General features: G+C 39.6%; 1 protein-coding gene across 2 annotated transcripts in view; it reads left to right on the forward strand.

The window, feature by feature from the left end:
* LOC131155693 (protein LOW PSII ACCUMULATION 1, chloroplastic) overlaps positions 1 to 13,387 on the forward strand; it is a 36,538-nt gene that overhangs the window by 10,099 nt on the left and 13,052 nt on the right. For both annotated transcript variants that reach the window (XR_009136881.1, XM_058109004.1), the window contains exon 2: positions 5,807 to 5,910. Coding sequence is in view for 1 of the 2 variants with exons in the window: in XM_058109004.1 (XP_057964987.1) it covers positions 5,807 to 5,910 (104 nt within the window). In the remaining variant the exon portion in view is untranslated. The remainder of the gene's footprint in view (positions 1 to 5,806; positions 5,911 to 13,387) is intronic.

Below are 13,387 nucleotides of genomic sequence, written 5' to 3' on the forward strand. Positions count from 1 at the left end.
ATTCTTTGGCCTCACCCAGTCGACCACAGCTTCAATCTTGCTAGGATCAACTGATATACCATCCTCAATAACCACATGGCCTAAGAACGCAATCTGACTTAACCAGAACTCACACTTCTTCAGCTTAGCATACAGTTTCTTCTCCCGCAGAGTCTGTAACACTAACCTCAAATGTTCCACGTGCTCTTCCGTACTCCTCGAGTATACCAGAATGTCGTCAATGAATACCACCACGAATCGATCCAGGTACTCATGGAAAACCCTGTTCATCAAATCTATGAACACCGTTGGAGCATTTGTCAACCCAAATGGCATGACTAAGAACTCATAGTGGCCATATCTGGTTCGGAAAGCAGTCTTCATTACATCCTCCGCTCTAACTCTCACCTGATGATATCCTAACCGCAAGTCGATCCTCGAAAAGACCCGCGTCTCCTGCAACTGGTCAAAAGGATCATCTATACGAGGTAACGGATAGCGATTCTTCACAATTACCTTGTTAATCTCAAGGTAATCAATGCACATCCTCATCGACCCGTCTTTCTTCTTCACAAACAATACTAGAGCTCCCCAGGGCGAAACACTAGGTCGAATGAATTCCCTGTCCAGTAATTCCTGTAACTGCTCCTTCAACTCCCGAAGTTCTGCTGGAGCCATCCGGTACGGAGCTTTAGAGATCGGTGCCTTACCGGACAACAACTCTATAGCAAACTCCACCTCTCGATCTGGAGGTAAACCGGGTAATTCGTCTGGAAACAGATCCAGGAACTCGCTAACTACCCGAATGTCCTCGAGCCTCAACTCATCTCGTGGCGGTTCCTTCATACAAGCTAGGTACTCCTGACACCCGTCCAAGAGTAGCCTCCTTGCCTGTAGTGCCGACAGAATCTGTGGCGCTGAATGCACACACGATCCCACGAATTCGTACTCCTGCTCCTCAGGAGGTCTAAAAACTACCATCTTCCTACGACAGTCGATCATAGCATAACTGAAAAACAACCAATCCATCCCCAGAATGACGTCGAACCCCGACATGTCGTATACCACAAGATTCACTGGTTGCAGCTTTCCCTGAATTTCCACTAGGCAGTCTACCAACATCCTCCTACAGAAAGAAACACTCCCAGATGGTGTAGTAACAGATAACACCTCATTCGTGTCTCAGGTCTCAACCTCACACCATCCCACAAAATTCATAGATACAAAAGAATGGGTTGCACCCAAATCAAGTAGAACAGAAGCTTTATTCGAAAGCAATAATAAGGTACTTGTCACCACGTTACCTACATGCTTAACGTTCGCTAGAGTAAGAGAGTGTACTCTGGCAGGAGCTCTATTCACCTGAACGGCCCCCCGAGGTATCTGATTGCTTCTTGGTTCCCACTAAATGCAAGCATATCTCGCCTCGGTGCACGACAATCACGAAACATGTGACCTGACTGGCCACAGTTATAGCAGTTACCTCCAAATGACTGGCACTCACCCTCATGCCATTTGTGGCATCTGGCACAACGTTCACGAGTCTGGCTCCCCTGAGAATCCTGACTCTCGGTATTCTAGCGGTAACCCGAGCCCTTGCTCCTCTTCTTCCACGATCCTTAACGAGATCCTATCTGAGAACCAGAAGGTACTATCCTCTTCCTCGATTCCTGATCCGCTTTATCCTCTTGGATACCAGTCTCAATCACTGTGGCTTTATCCACCAACACCGAGAACTCACGAATCTGAAGCATACCCACCAGTCTGCAGATATCCTTCCTCAAACCCTTCTCAAACCTCCGAGTCTTTTCATACTCGCTTGAGATCATACATGGTGCAAAGTGGGATAGCTCTATGTATCGAGCCGCATACCCCTGCACCGTCAAACTCCCCTGAGTTAGCGCAGAAAACTCATCTTCCTTCGCATAACATACTGAAGTCGGGAAGTATCTGTCAAAGAACACCTCCTTGAATTGGCTGCACGTTATCTCCTCAGGATCGGCTCTCTGCTTCTCCAGCAGACTCACCGTAGTCCACCATCGACTCGCCTCCCCAGACAGTTGGAAGGTGGCATAAAAGACTCGCTGCCTATTCGTGCAGTGCAGGACCTCCAAGATCCTCTCAGTCTTCTCCACCTAATCCTCTACTATCGTTGGGTCAGGTCCTCCAGAGAACGTCGGAAGGTGCATGTGTGTGAACCTCTCAATGGTCCACCCCGCAACAACAAGAGAGCGCTCGCGTCTCCTCACACTCTGCCCGATCTCCCGTAATACTTGCCTCGTCAAACCTCGAGGCACAGAAGGAGACTCATCACTCACAGTCTCCTCGGAGCCACTTTCCAGGTCATTATCCTTGGGCTCCATTCTGCAGCACAATAGGAATCTATCAGTATTCCCTACGACACATACAGTTAACACAATGATCTACACTAATCGTGTTAACTACTTCCTGCCAGGTCTAGGTCTGTCCTATCACACCGACATGAAAGTCATCAATGATCTGCCCTGCTTTTATTGGAATCGTCATCCCAAGAAAAACATGGAATACCATCGACAAATCCCGGTCTAGCAACCGAACAACCTTCAACTAGCTCTACCCATATCCACATCCTATACTCTGGTATGTACTCACAACTAAGCCTAACCAAGTCTACAAGATCTAGTAACCTGGTTAGCTCTGATACCAAGCTGTCATTCCCCGAACCCCGAAATGGGACCCAATGGTGAAAATGTAATCAAACCTATCCCTGTATCCGATAAAACATCCAAGAATATAGTACAATGGATGAGGGTCCAACTCCGTGGGGTTCTCAGGCACCCTAAACACATCTAAACACAATCATATACGCAGCGGAAAAAGGTTATTCTATAACATCATATACAGTACCATACCAGAGTCTATACAAGAGTAGAACATGACTCAATCAAAACGTACTGCTAAACGCAGTACACCGGGCACTACGCTCCCTACACCAGGACGCTAGTTCCGATTGCTTGAAGGACCTGTAAAAATGTACGTACAGCAGAGGTAAGACTCCTCTTCGTAAGGAAGAACACATGTTATATCGGTGTGTGGCATTTGAGTGTTATCATGATACACTAACATGTATGGATCAATAGTCAAAACAATCAAAACAGTTCCAGTATTTCCACAACTCAAGCAATACAATCTAGTGTCGTCACACCCTTTAGCTCGAAGCCGGACTGTCTGGTGGTATTTCACACCCTTCGTTAAAAACCAGTGATCTGGTGATATTTCACACCCTTCGGCTTGAAGCCGGACTGTCTGGTAGTATTTCACACCCTTCGGAAAACGTCGGTGATCTGGTGATATTTCACACCCTTTGGCTCGAAGTCGGACTGTCTGATGGTATTTCACACCCTTCGGCAAACGCCGGTGCCCCCGGTAACCTAGCATAGCATCAGCGTTGAACCGGTGCAGATCTAGTGTTCGCACACCCTTCAGCTCGAAAGCCGGCCAATCTAGTGGTATTGCACACTCTTCGGCAAAAGCCAGATTTTCAAACCTGGAACAATTCGAAACCCCGTTCCTATTTCACCAAAATACATATGCATGCTCATATAACCAAACAAACCACACTCATTTGGAATCTAAATCATGGTTTTTCAAACAAATACAGTTTAAACAAGTCAAGGAACGGTCATCCCAATATCAGAGTATAAATCACACATATACTCGGTTTTCAACAGAACTAGGGATGCAGCCCGTCGCCCCCTTTTTCCAAAACTGTAATAATGAAAAACTCATAGTTTTTCTCGTTAGATCCCCTCAAATGAGTAGTCAAAACACACACAGGACCGTGGACCACAGTTCCACCGAGTCCGATTTCAAAAATAACCAATATAAACATAGTTCCCCTTACCTTATCCCCGGATAACAAATCCCAAACTCCAAGGTCCCTAAATAGCGAACCGAGTTCCAAAACCTACAAATCACAGTACAGAATATGCTCACAAGACAGTTACCTTCAAAACTATTGGATCAGAATTGAAAACCGAGCCTTACCTCGATTTTTCGCCGAAACCCGAAAATCTGCGAAACGAGATTCCAATCCGTAGAAACTGTAGAGAACCCTTCCACAATCCCCGTGGTAACTTCAGATTCCTGATTCCATCAACGATCGGCGAAGAAATCTAGAGAGAAGGAGAGTAGAGAGAGTTTTAGAGAGAGAGAGATATTTGAAGTTACTTAGTGAGGAAGTAAAGGAAATTCCTATTTATAGTCCTTTGACTCGGGCAATTTCATCGACGAAATGGTGCCTTTATCGACGAATCTTTCACTAACTTCGTCGACGAATTGGTGGCCTTGTCGACGAATCTGGGATCTCCGGTTTTTCCGAGACTCCTCGGCTTCTCCTCGTTGACGAGTCTCTAAATTTCATCGACGAGAAATGCATGGCCTTTGTCGACGAAATCTGACTTCATCGACGAAATCTGCCAAATTCCCAATTTGTCCCTCTTTTATTTTTTTAAACCCATTTATCACGGTTCAGGTTCTTACAGTTGAAATCCCGAGTATCCGTGGGAATATGGAGTAAATTAGAAAAGTGGGTAAATGTAGAAGATTGTATATTATTCTGTACGTAGATTGTTTCCTTATTTAGAATATTTGATTGTATTATATATTGTAAGATTAGGATGTACATAACTCAGAATTCAAGAAATACAGAAACTCCATTTTGTTTTCACACAGCATCATTAGCACTACATGTTTGCAGCAATACTACCACCCAAGGTCTTAAATTTCGATTTCAACTCAAATTTCGAAGGTCCAAAAGTACAGAAATTTCAACGGAAATTTTGATTTCAATGTCAATTTCGATTTTGATTTGAAAAAATAACGGAAATTAGTAGTAAAGCATGAAATTCTTTGTGAAACTTTAGAAATGGTTAACAAACATAATAATATAAATTATATTAGTTTAAGACTAATATATTACAAATGAAATACATCTATGTTTTGTATGGGGTGAAAAAGTAGTAAAATATTATGTGTATCAAACATATTTGTAAGATAATGTACATTAAACATATTCAGTTAATACAAATGAATTTCATAAGCCATTTAAATATTATTTATCATACAAATAATGATAATTTAGACATGAATAGTTAAATAAAATGTTATTGTAAGTTTATTTTTTCATATAATTTCAAAAGCACTTGTAATAATATTTTGTTTCGATAAAATAAATAAAATAAACTAAAAGAGAAATTTTACTTCACTCCTAAATCTCTCATTTGAATTCTGACGAAATTTCATTGTATAGTTAAAATTTCGACAAGTTTCGCTAAAATTTCGAGATTTCGATAAATTTCAAATGATTTGTTGAGACTTTGACAAAAATTATGCAAGACAGAAATCGATTGCCATTTCAATTTCAAGTGTGATAGAAATCGACAATTTTAACGGAAATTTCAACAATTTCGTGGAAATTTAAGTCCATGCTACCACCATTGTAGCCATCACCATTAACACTGCAGCCATCATTTTAAAGTGTGATTTCATAAATGTCATGAAGTCAAACAATCGTTGGAGGTGCCGAAAATCTCTCAAATATGGTATGCATACTCCAATTTGTGAGACTAGATAGAATAGCCGTCTACAGTGATGTTTGAGAGGCTGAGTTTTCAAGCATTGCATGCTAAATATCCTGTTACTTTGTATATAAGTTGATTTCCCAGAACTATCTTGTCATTTTCTTACAGAAAAATATCAGTTTATTCTGGAGCATGTAATTTTTCAACATTTGGAAGGCAGTTATGGGAACAACTGTTATATTCATGTCCATGACGATGTTTTTCAGGTTAAAGATGCTTTGATTAAGTTTGAAACAGCACTTACTCTAGATCCTAACCCAACAGAGGCTCAAGCTGCACTTTATAACAAGGCTTGTTGTCATGCCTACAGGTAGGGTTTCAGCTTTCTTTTCTGTTTCCCTTTTCCTTGTTCAACAGAAGCTATTTCTTGGTGTGTGTTTGATTATTGATCTACTGCATTCTATACAAAAGTTACTAATAGTTGTGTAAGGAACCAACCTAGAGAAAAAAAAATGCATGGTCCATATGAAATGACAAGAATTCATTATAGAATTTTGTAGGGCCTGTTAGTTGTAGAAAATAGTTTTCTTTTTTTTATTTTAGATTTTCAAATAATATCGTAAATGCCACCTTGTTTTCTACTTTCCAGAATTTGTATAGGAAAGTTAGAAAAACATCTTGTTATTGGTTTCCAAGTTTCCCATATAAATGTTGGAAAACTAGAAAATAAGGTGGTAAATTTGTAATTCTTTGGATGACTGGAAATGAAAAAAGAAAAAAAAAAATCTACAACTAAACAAGCCCTTAGGTTTTTCATACATATTTGCTTCTGGATGCTTACATCAAATATAGATGTCTATTGAAAATTTAAAATAATGAATGTCTTTTGTTGGATAGATTGGTGCACATTCTTGGACCCAATTTTTGGTAGTTTATAGTTTTGGGATAATTGGTGATCGAGCATGGTACCAAAGCTTTGGTTCCATGAGGTAATAGGTTCTCATCTATTAATGTGTTTGTTCCCTATTTTATTAGTTGTAATTGTGTATTTGTGTTCTAGTTGTACTTGTGCACTCATTCTGTTTAATTTGTTCACTGTTCAATGAGTCAGATGAGATCACATGTGAGGGAGTGTGTTGAATAGCTTAAATTACTTTGTTGACCTCAATTCCCAACAACTTAAATTTTTGGAATACTTGATGATCAACAATTTCTAATAGAAATATCACATAACCATGTTTGGTATGTAATTCTATTGCAACAAAATTAAACATTGGCAACTAAATTGGTTGTTTAGCGTCTATGCTTATATAACATTATCTTGCAAGCAAGAAGATTTGAGGCTGTGGGAAGAAAATCAATTGATATGTTCCTTGAGGGAGAGGAAAAGGGCGTAGTTATAATTTTAGAACATGGAAAGAACAAGAGAATATTAATTTAGGTGGACACTGAAGAGCTTTGGTGGCTGGTTCAGTATGGAAGAACTTTGGCGCACCAACAAGGACGAATCATGAATCAAGAAGCATTGAACTTTTGGAGGTTAAACATGCTAGGAAGAGAAATTTAAAGGCTGGTTCCTCAAGCTTTTGGAGGTTAATGGTGGAGTTCTGAGGATGGTTAGTTTTCGTGGGTGTTCGAAGCCCATAGTAGTCAGATGATCTTTGTTTGCCTACAGGAACTGAGTTCTCTAATTTTCTAAACTATTGCTTTACAGGCATTTCTTGAGGCACAACTCAAGTGGTGATGCATTTTCAAGAAAAAACGCCTCAGTGCATATTTTAATATGTGGACCTCCTTAAACGTGTCTGCCTTTTGAAGTTGGGCAAATGCCTCAGCCCGAAAAACTCGCCTTTCATGCATCAGAGTCAAAGGTTTATGCCTTTTGGTCCCCACCCATTAACTAGTTTCTAAAATATTTAAAACAAAAAATTAAAAATAGAAAATAACAAATTAGGGTGCAAAGGCTCTTCATTCCTGCAAGCCACATAGCCCCTCCCTAGATGAAACAACCTCTTTCAATATTCTTCGGCAAGATTGTTCCTCCAATGGGACAAATGGGTTCTTGTCTCTCTCAGCATACCACGATTCCCAATCCTCTCTCTCTCTCTCTCTCTCTCTCTCTCTCTCTCTCTCATCTTGAGTCTCTTGACAATCACTCTTCTCGTCTAGACCTCTCTTCAACTAGAAGTCAAGTGAGGCGCTCTTGGTCCAACAAGTGAGCCTTGTCTCCCCACCATTTATTTGCCCATTTTTTTCATTCATGAAGATTTGATCATTTAAGTATTAAGTTTGAACCATGAAAATTATCTGAATTTTGTAATATTATTGCTTATTCTTATCTTTTGACTGTTGAATTGTAAAGTCATTTCTGGCATTCAAAGTCCAACATGGGATGCACTATTCATATGGTGGTTGTAGTATTCATATGGCAGCTGCACTATTCATATGGTGGCTGCACTATTCATTTGACGGTTTTGAAAAATGAGGCTTACAATCTCCTATAACTAAGGAAGTGGTGGAGAAGGAAGAAATCATCCCAAGCATCTCCAAATCCAACTTTAGAGAGAGAAATCAAGTACTCTCCTGCAAAGTGTCCCTATTGTAGCATGTGTTTTAGTTTCTCCTATTTCTTAGAGAGATTTGTATACTCCTACTTCAAGAGAAAGAGAGCTATCATTGTTCTCTTCTTGTAATTAGAGAGAAGTTGTATCATCCTTTTTCATAGTGGATTCCTTCTACTCTTGCCCATGGTTTTTCCCTCGATTTGTTTGGAGGTTTTTCATGTAAATCTTGGTGTCAATTCCTATTTTTTCTCATTTCTTATTTTAGCTGTGCGATATTGTTCCTACCCATTCAATTTCCTAACATTGACATGTTTTATTTGAGTTTGTGAGCTACGGCCTACATGTGATTTAAGATTTGTATTTTATTTTTATCTTGATTATGCTAATTGTTTTCTTATTTTTATTGTACATAATTTATTTTATTTTTTATGAACAAAAAAAAAAAAAAATAGAGTTTATGCTAATTGTTTTCTTATTTTTATTGTACATAATTTATTTTATTTTTTATGAACAAAAAAAAAAATATAGAGTTCTAAAAGGCTTATGCCTCAATGCCTTGAGGTTTTGCCCCGCTTTACGCATTGCCTTTTAATGCACTGGTCTCAACAAAGTTTGTGTAGAAGAACACAAAGGAGTAGCTGGGTAAGAAGGTAGACTTGTTGCTGGAATGCTTAAGTGAAGAGGAAATCAAAAGAGTCAAAAATTGCGATCTTTGGCTGCTACCTAATATGTTACTTTGATTCAGGAAATGGGGAGATTGTTGAGAAAAAACGCAATTCATATGGGTCTAGGGTTTCAAATCTAAGAAGGGCGATGAGGGTGGATATCATGTGCATGATATGCGATCAATTGCATACTGGGATAAGGGGAATTGTACAGTGGAAAGTTGGTTTATGAATTTTGAATTCAAAGAATATGGTACTGGCCCTTGAATAGGTGTGGGCTTTTAAGCAATTTGGGGAAATGTTTAAAATGGGCTTAAAAATAAAAGGGAATAAGGCTTAGTTTGGCTCCTTGTGGATGAAAAGGAGCTGATTCAAGTTGTAAAAATTATCTAATCCCCGTGTGGAAAAGGAAATGTTGATGATCCTGAGCATTTTGCAAAAAAAATTATAAGATATGCAAAATGTTTAAAATGACCAAAAATGGATGTCATTTTAGGAAATGAAAATAATGCATAGATAATTTTGTAATATTTGAAAAAAAAATTAACGACACTCGTGGAATAGAACAATCTGGTAGAACATGCCAGCTTTTAGCTTTTCAAAGCTCCAAACTGATAGGGATCAAAATGTCTTGCCCATTTCCTTTGCAGATATGGTGGCACGTGGACGATCCCCAGATATCTCCTATTGTTCATAACTGTTTTGTAGGTACACGTGGAGTTATTTGAAGACTACTCGAAGACTTTCGGTACGAGAAGACCACAATCGATATATTGAAGCAAGTTCGAGTCCAAGACCCATGTGGCCTCCACACGGCTTCATGGACCCCACATAGATTGGGCCTCCCTTTGACATGTTTTATATTTAATTTGTAAAATGCTAGCATGCTTTGTCCCCCCATGATTTGTAACCCATGATTGTTTCCCCCATGCTTTGTCCCCCCCCCCCCCCCCCCGGGCATGCTTTGTTTCCCATGCTTGCCACCTTCTCATTGTAAGAACAAAGATGATTAGAATTGAAGTTGAATATTGAAGAAGCATTTCTTTGCTTAACCTTGTAAAGCTTGTTCCTCTCCTTGTGAGTGAGTAGTGTGAGGCTACGGCGTTCTCTCTAGAGATCAAGTGGTAAGAGACCACTAATCTATTCAGCGACTCCATCATCCCCTCCTCCATCTAACACTCTCACGGCCTCCATCAACACCACACGGCCACCACCAACATACACCCACACTGTCACTTCCTCGACACTCCATAGCTTTGTTCGTCTTGGTCTTTCAAAATTTGTACGAATGATTTACAGTGTGATCTAACTACGTGTGAACCAACGTTAAGCCATCCAAACAATTCTCTTGGTAATTTCAGCACTTGTATTTGAATCCTTGTTATATTTTGTGAACCCTTGCTAGTAAATTAAACCACATTTTGAATAACCCTTTTGAATCCATAGATTGCAACATTGGTACTTGCTAGTTTAAATCACTTGAATGAATATTAGTTTGCTAACATAGAACTTATATTCTTGAATCTTTGAAATAGCAACTTTTCAACATATAACTTGATTCCTTTGTGAAAGAACCAATTGGGACTTAATTTCTGGACAAGTCATACACCTTTCTAAAATCCTTGAACATGTGAACTAAGCATGATTTATGGTGTTTATGTTTGGTTGATTTAATTATCAAGTTAAAGTGTTTTGAGTGTATGTGCTTGTGTGAGGGTTGAAACCGTAGGACATAGGTCGAGCAATCCCGTCCTAAATCATCATGATATCAGAGCCTAGGTCGAATTAGGCAAACCCTCTAAGTCCCAACATTTTCATTTTTTTTCTGCCCCCAAATTGATGTGCAATTTTCTCTATAAAAAACTTCCCATCTTCAAAAAGTTTGAACACAAAAGTTGTGTAAAATTCTCTTAGCTTTCTTTTGATATGAAGATCGCCCTATTTGGAGTTTTCTAGAAAAAGTTATGTCCTAAATGCCGAAGGAAGTTCACGGTAGCAGCTCGTAGGATTTCAGTACTGTCTGAAACAGTCGACGGTTTCTAGAAAACAGCCAATGGTTTTGCCCAAAACAGCCTACCTAATTCTGAATTTTGGATATTTAGAACTTTGTTAGGTTAGGTTTACACGTAACCCTACTTTGTATGACCAAACACCATTCCAAGGCTGCTAACTGTGTCTGAATCCTTCCCCAGCCCCTAGGATGTCTACTCAAGTCGGGAATCCTTACCGAGGTCATAGGACTAATGTTGAGAGATATACCTTAATAGATGAGCTATCAAGTGAGCCAAATGAGAGTGCTCGGTTGAGTGTGATGAGACGCATTATGACCAGTCCCAAGGATCAGGAGGACTGGCGTCACACTTCTATTTTCCATACTTGCATCATCAAGTGTGGGAATAAAAGTTATAGGATGATCATAGATGGTGGTAGTTGTATGAATGTTGAGTCTAAATCTGCAGCTGAGAAGTTAGGATTGAAACTTGAGCCACACCCACAACCATATAAGGTAGCTTAGGTCGATGCCACTACCATGCCCGTGAGCCATAGATGTCTAGTCCCCATTAAGATTGGTGATTATGAAGATGAAATTTGGTGTGATGTCCTTCCTATGGACATTGCCCATATTCTTTTAGGAAAGCCATGGTTGTATGATTTGGATGTCTCACACAATGGGTGTGCCAAACACTTATTTCTCTAGGTGTAATGACAAAAGAATTAATTTGAGTCCACTAGAGCCAAAAGGTGAGAAAGAGAAAAAAGAAAATACAAAAACTAGTGGAGAATCATTAAATGTCATAGGCAAAGATCAATTTGAGCAAGAGAGCAATGAGATACAAATTGTTTATGCCGTGGTGACTAAAGAGAATGACTCTCTATTCTTGAACATGAGACACCACCTGAGGTGTCACCCATACTTGCTGAGTTCGAGGAAGTTATCTCTGAACCTCCAAATGAGTTATCTCCCATGAGAGATTCAAAATGTCATTAACCTTGTTCCTAGTTTATCTTTACTTAACTTACCACATCATGAAGTGAACCCAAGAGAACATGAGAAGTTAATGAAATAAGTAAATGAAAAGAGGGAACGTGACTTTATTTAGGATAGCTTAAGTGTATGTGTCTGCCCTACACCCCTTACTTTTAAGAAAGATGACACTTGGAGGACATGCATCCATAATAAGGCAATCAACAAGTTTACCATCAAATGTAGGTTTCCCAAACCCATTATTTTCGATAGGGATGTGAAGCTCGTAGCTACTTCTAGAAAGCCTTATGGGCATTCCTAGGTACCAAGCTTAAATTTTCTAGGGCATATCACCCCCGGACTGATGGGCACAATGAAGTGATGAATATGAGCCTTGGAGACCTATTGAAATGTTTGGTAGGTGTGAACATCACAACTTGGGATTTATGCATTCATATGGTCACGTTTACATTCAATAGTTCCGTGAATAGGACCACAGGGCTGAGTCCATTTCAAGTTGTCATAGGATATAGTCCTAGGAAGCCTGAAGACCTTATTCCACTACCACCTAAGGCTAGAGTGAGTGAGCAGACTGATGCCTTTGCAAAGCATATACATGATTTACACTCTGAAATAAGAATAAAAATTAACTTGCATGGTAAATCTAGTGCTGATATACATCATAGGTTGCAAGAATTTTCAGAATGCGATATGGTTATGGTCCACATATGTCCTGAGCGGATTCCATTAGAAAAGGTAAGAAAGTCGCATGCTAAAAAGATGGGTCATTTCAAAATTTTAAAGAAAATTAGTTCTAATGATTACATGCTTAATATTTCTATTGATTTTGGAATAAACACTATGTTTAATGTTGAAAATCTAACCCCTTTTCTTGAAGCAACATCTTTTGTGGAACCTTCAAATTCTAACCCTGTGGGTGATCCTACTTCATTCCCCACTCCTCTTGAACCTAAAACCCTAGAGTTATCGTTGCCTCCACCTTTACCCATACCAAAAAAACTTGATGAGATCTTAGATGACAAGACAACGTTCACACGAGCAGGATCATATCAAAATTTCTTTGTCAAGTGGAGAGACAAGCCACTTTCTGAAATTAGTTGGATACTTAGAGAAGACCTCCCTCGTCTCAATTCGGAGTTGTATTCCTAGTACATCAATTTTAATTCTTCGAAAAAGAATTCTTTTGGGTCCGGGAGAGATGATGGGGATCAAAATGCCTTACCCATTTCCATTGCAGATATGGCGGCACGTGGACGACCCCCAGATGTCCCCTATTGTTCATATTGTTTTGTAGGTACACATGGAGTTATTTGAAAACTACTCAAAGACTTTCGGTATGAGAAGACCCCAGTTGATATATTGAAGCAAGTTCGAGTCCAAGACCCATATGGCCCCCCACACGGCTTGTGGGCCCCACACGACTTCATGGACCCCACACAGATTGGGTCTTCATTTGACATATGTTTTATATTTAATTTGTAAAATGCAAGCATGTTTTGTCCCCCCCCATGATTCGTAGCCCATGATTGTTTCCCCCATGCTTTGTCCCCCCATGATTCATAACCCATGATTGTTTCCCCAATGCTGTCCCCCTATGATTTGCAACCCATGATTGTGTTTCCCATGCTTTGT

This window comes from Malania oleifera, chromosome 5 (genome assembly GCF_029873635.1).
Source record: "Malania oleifera isolate guangnan ecotype guangnan chromosome 5, ASM2987363v1, whole genome shotgun sequence".
In the NCBI taxonomy this organism is placed as follows: domain Eukaryota; kingdom Viridiplantae; phylum Streptophyta; class Magnoliopsida; order Santalales; family Ximeniaceae; genus Malania; species Malania oleifera.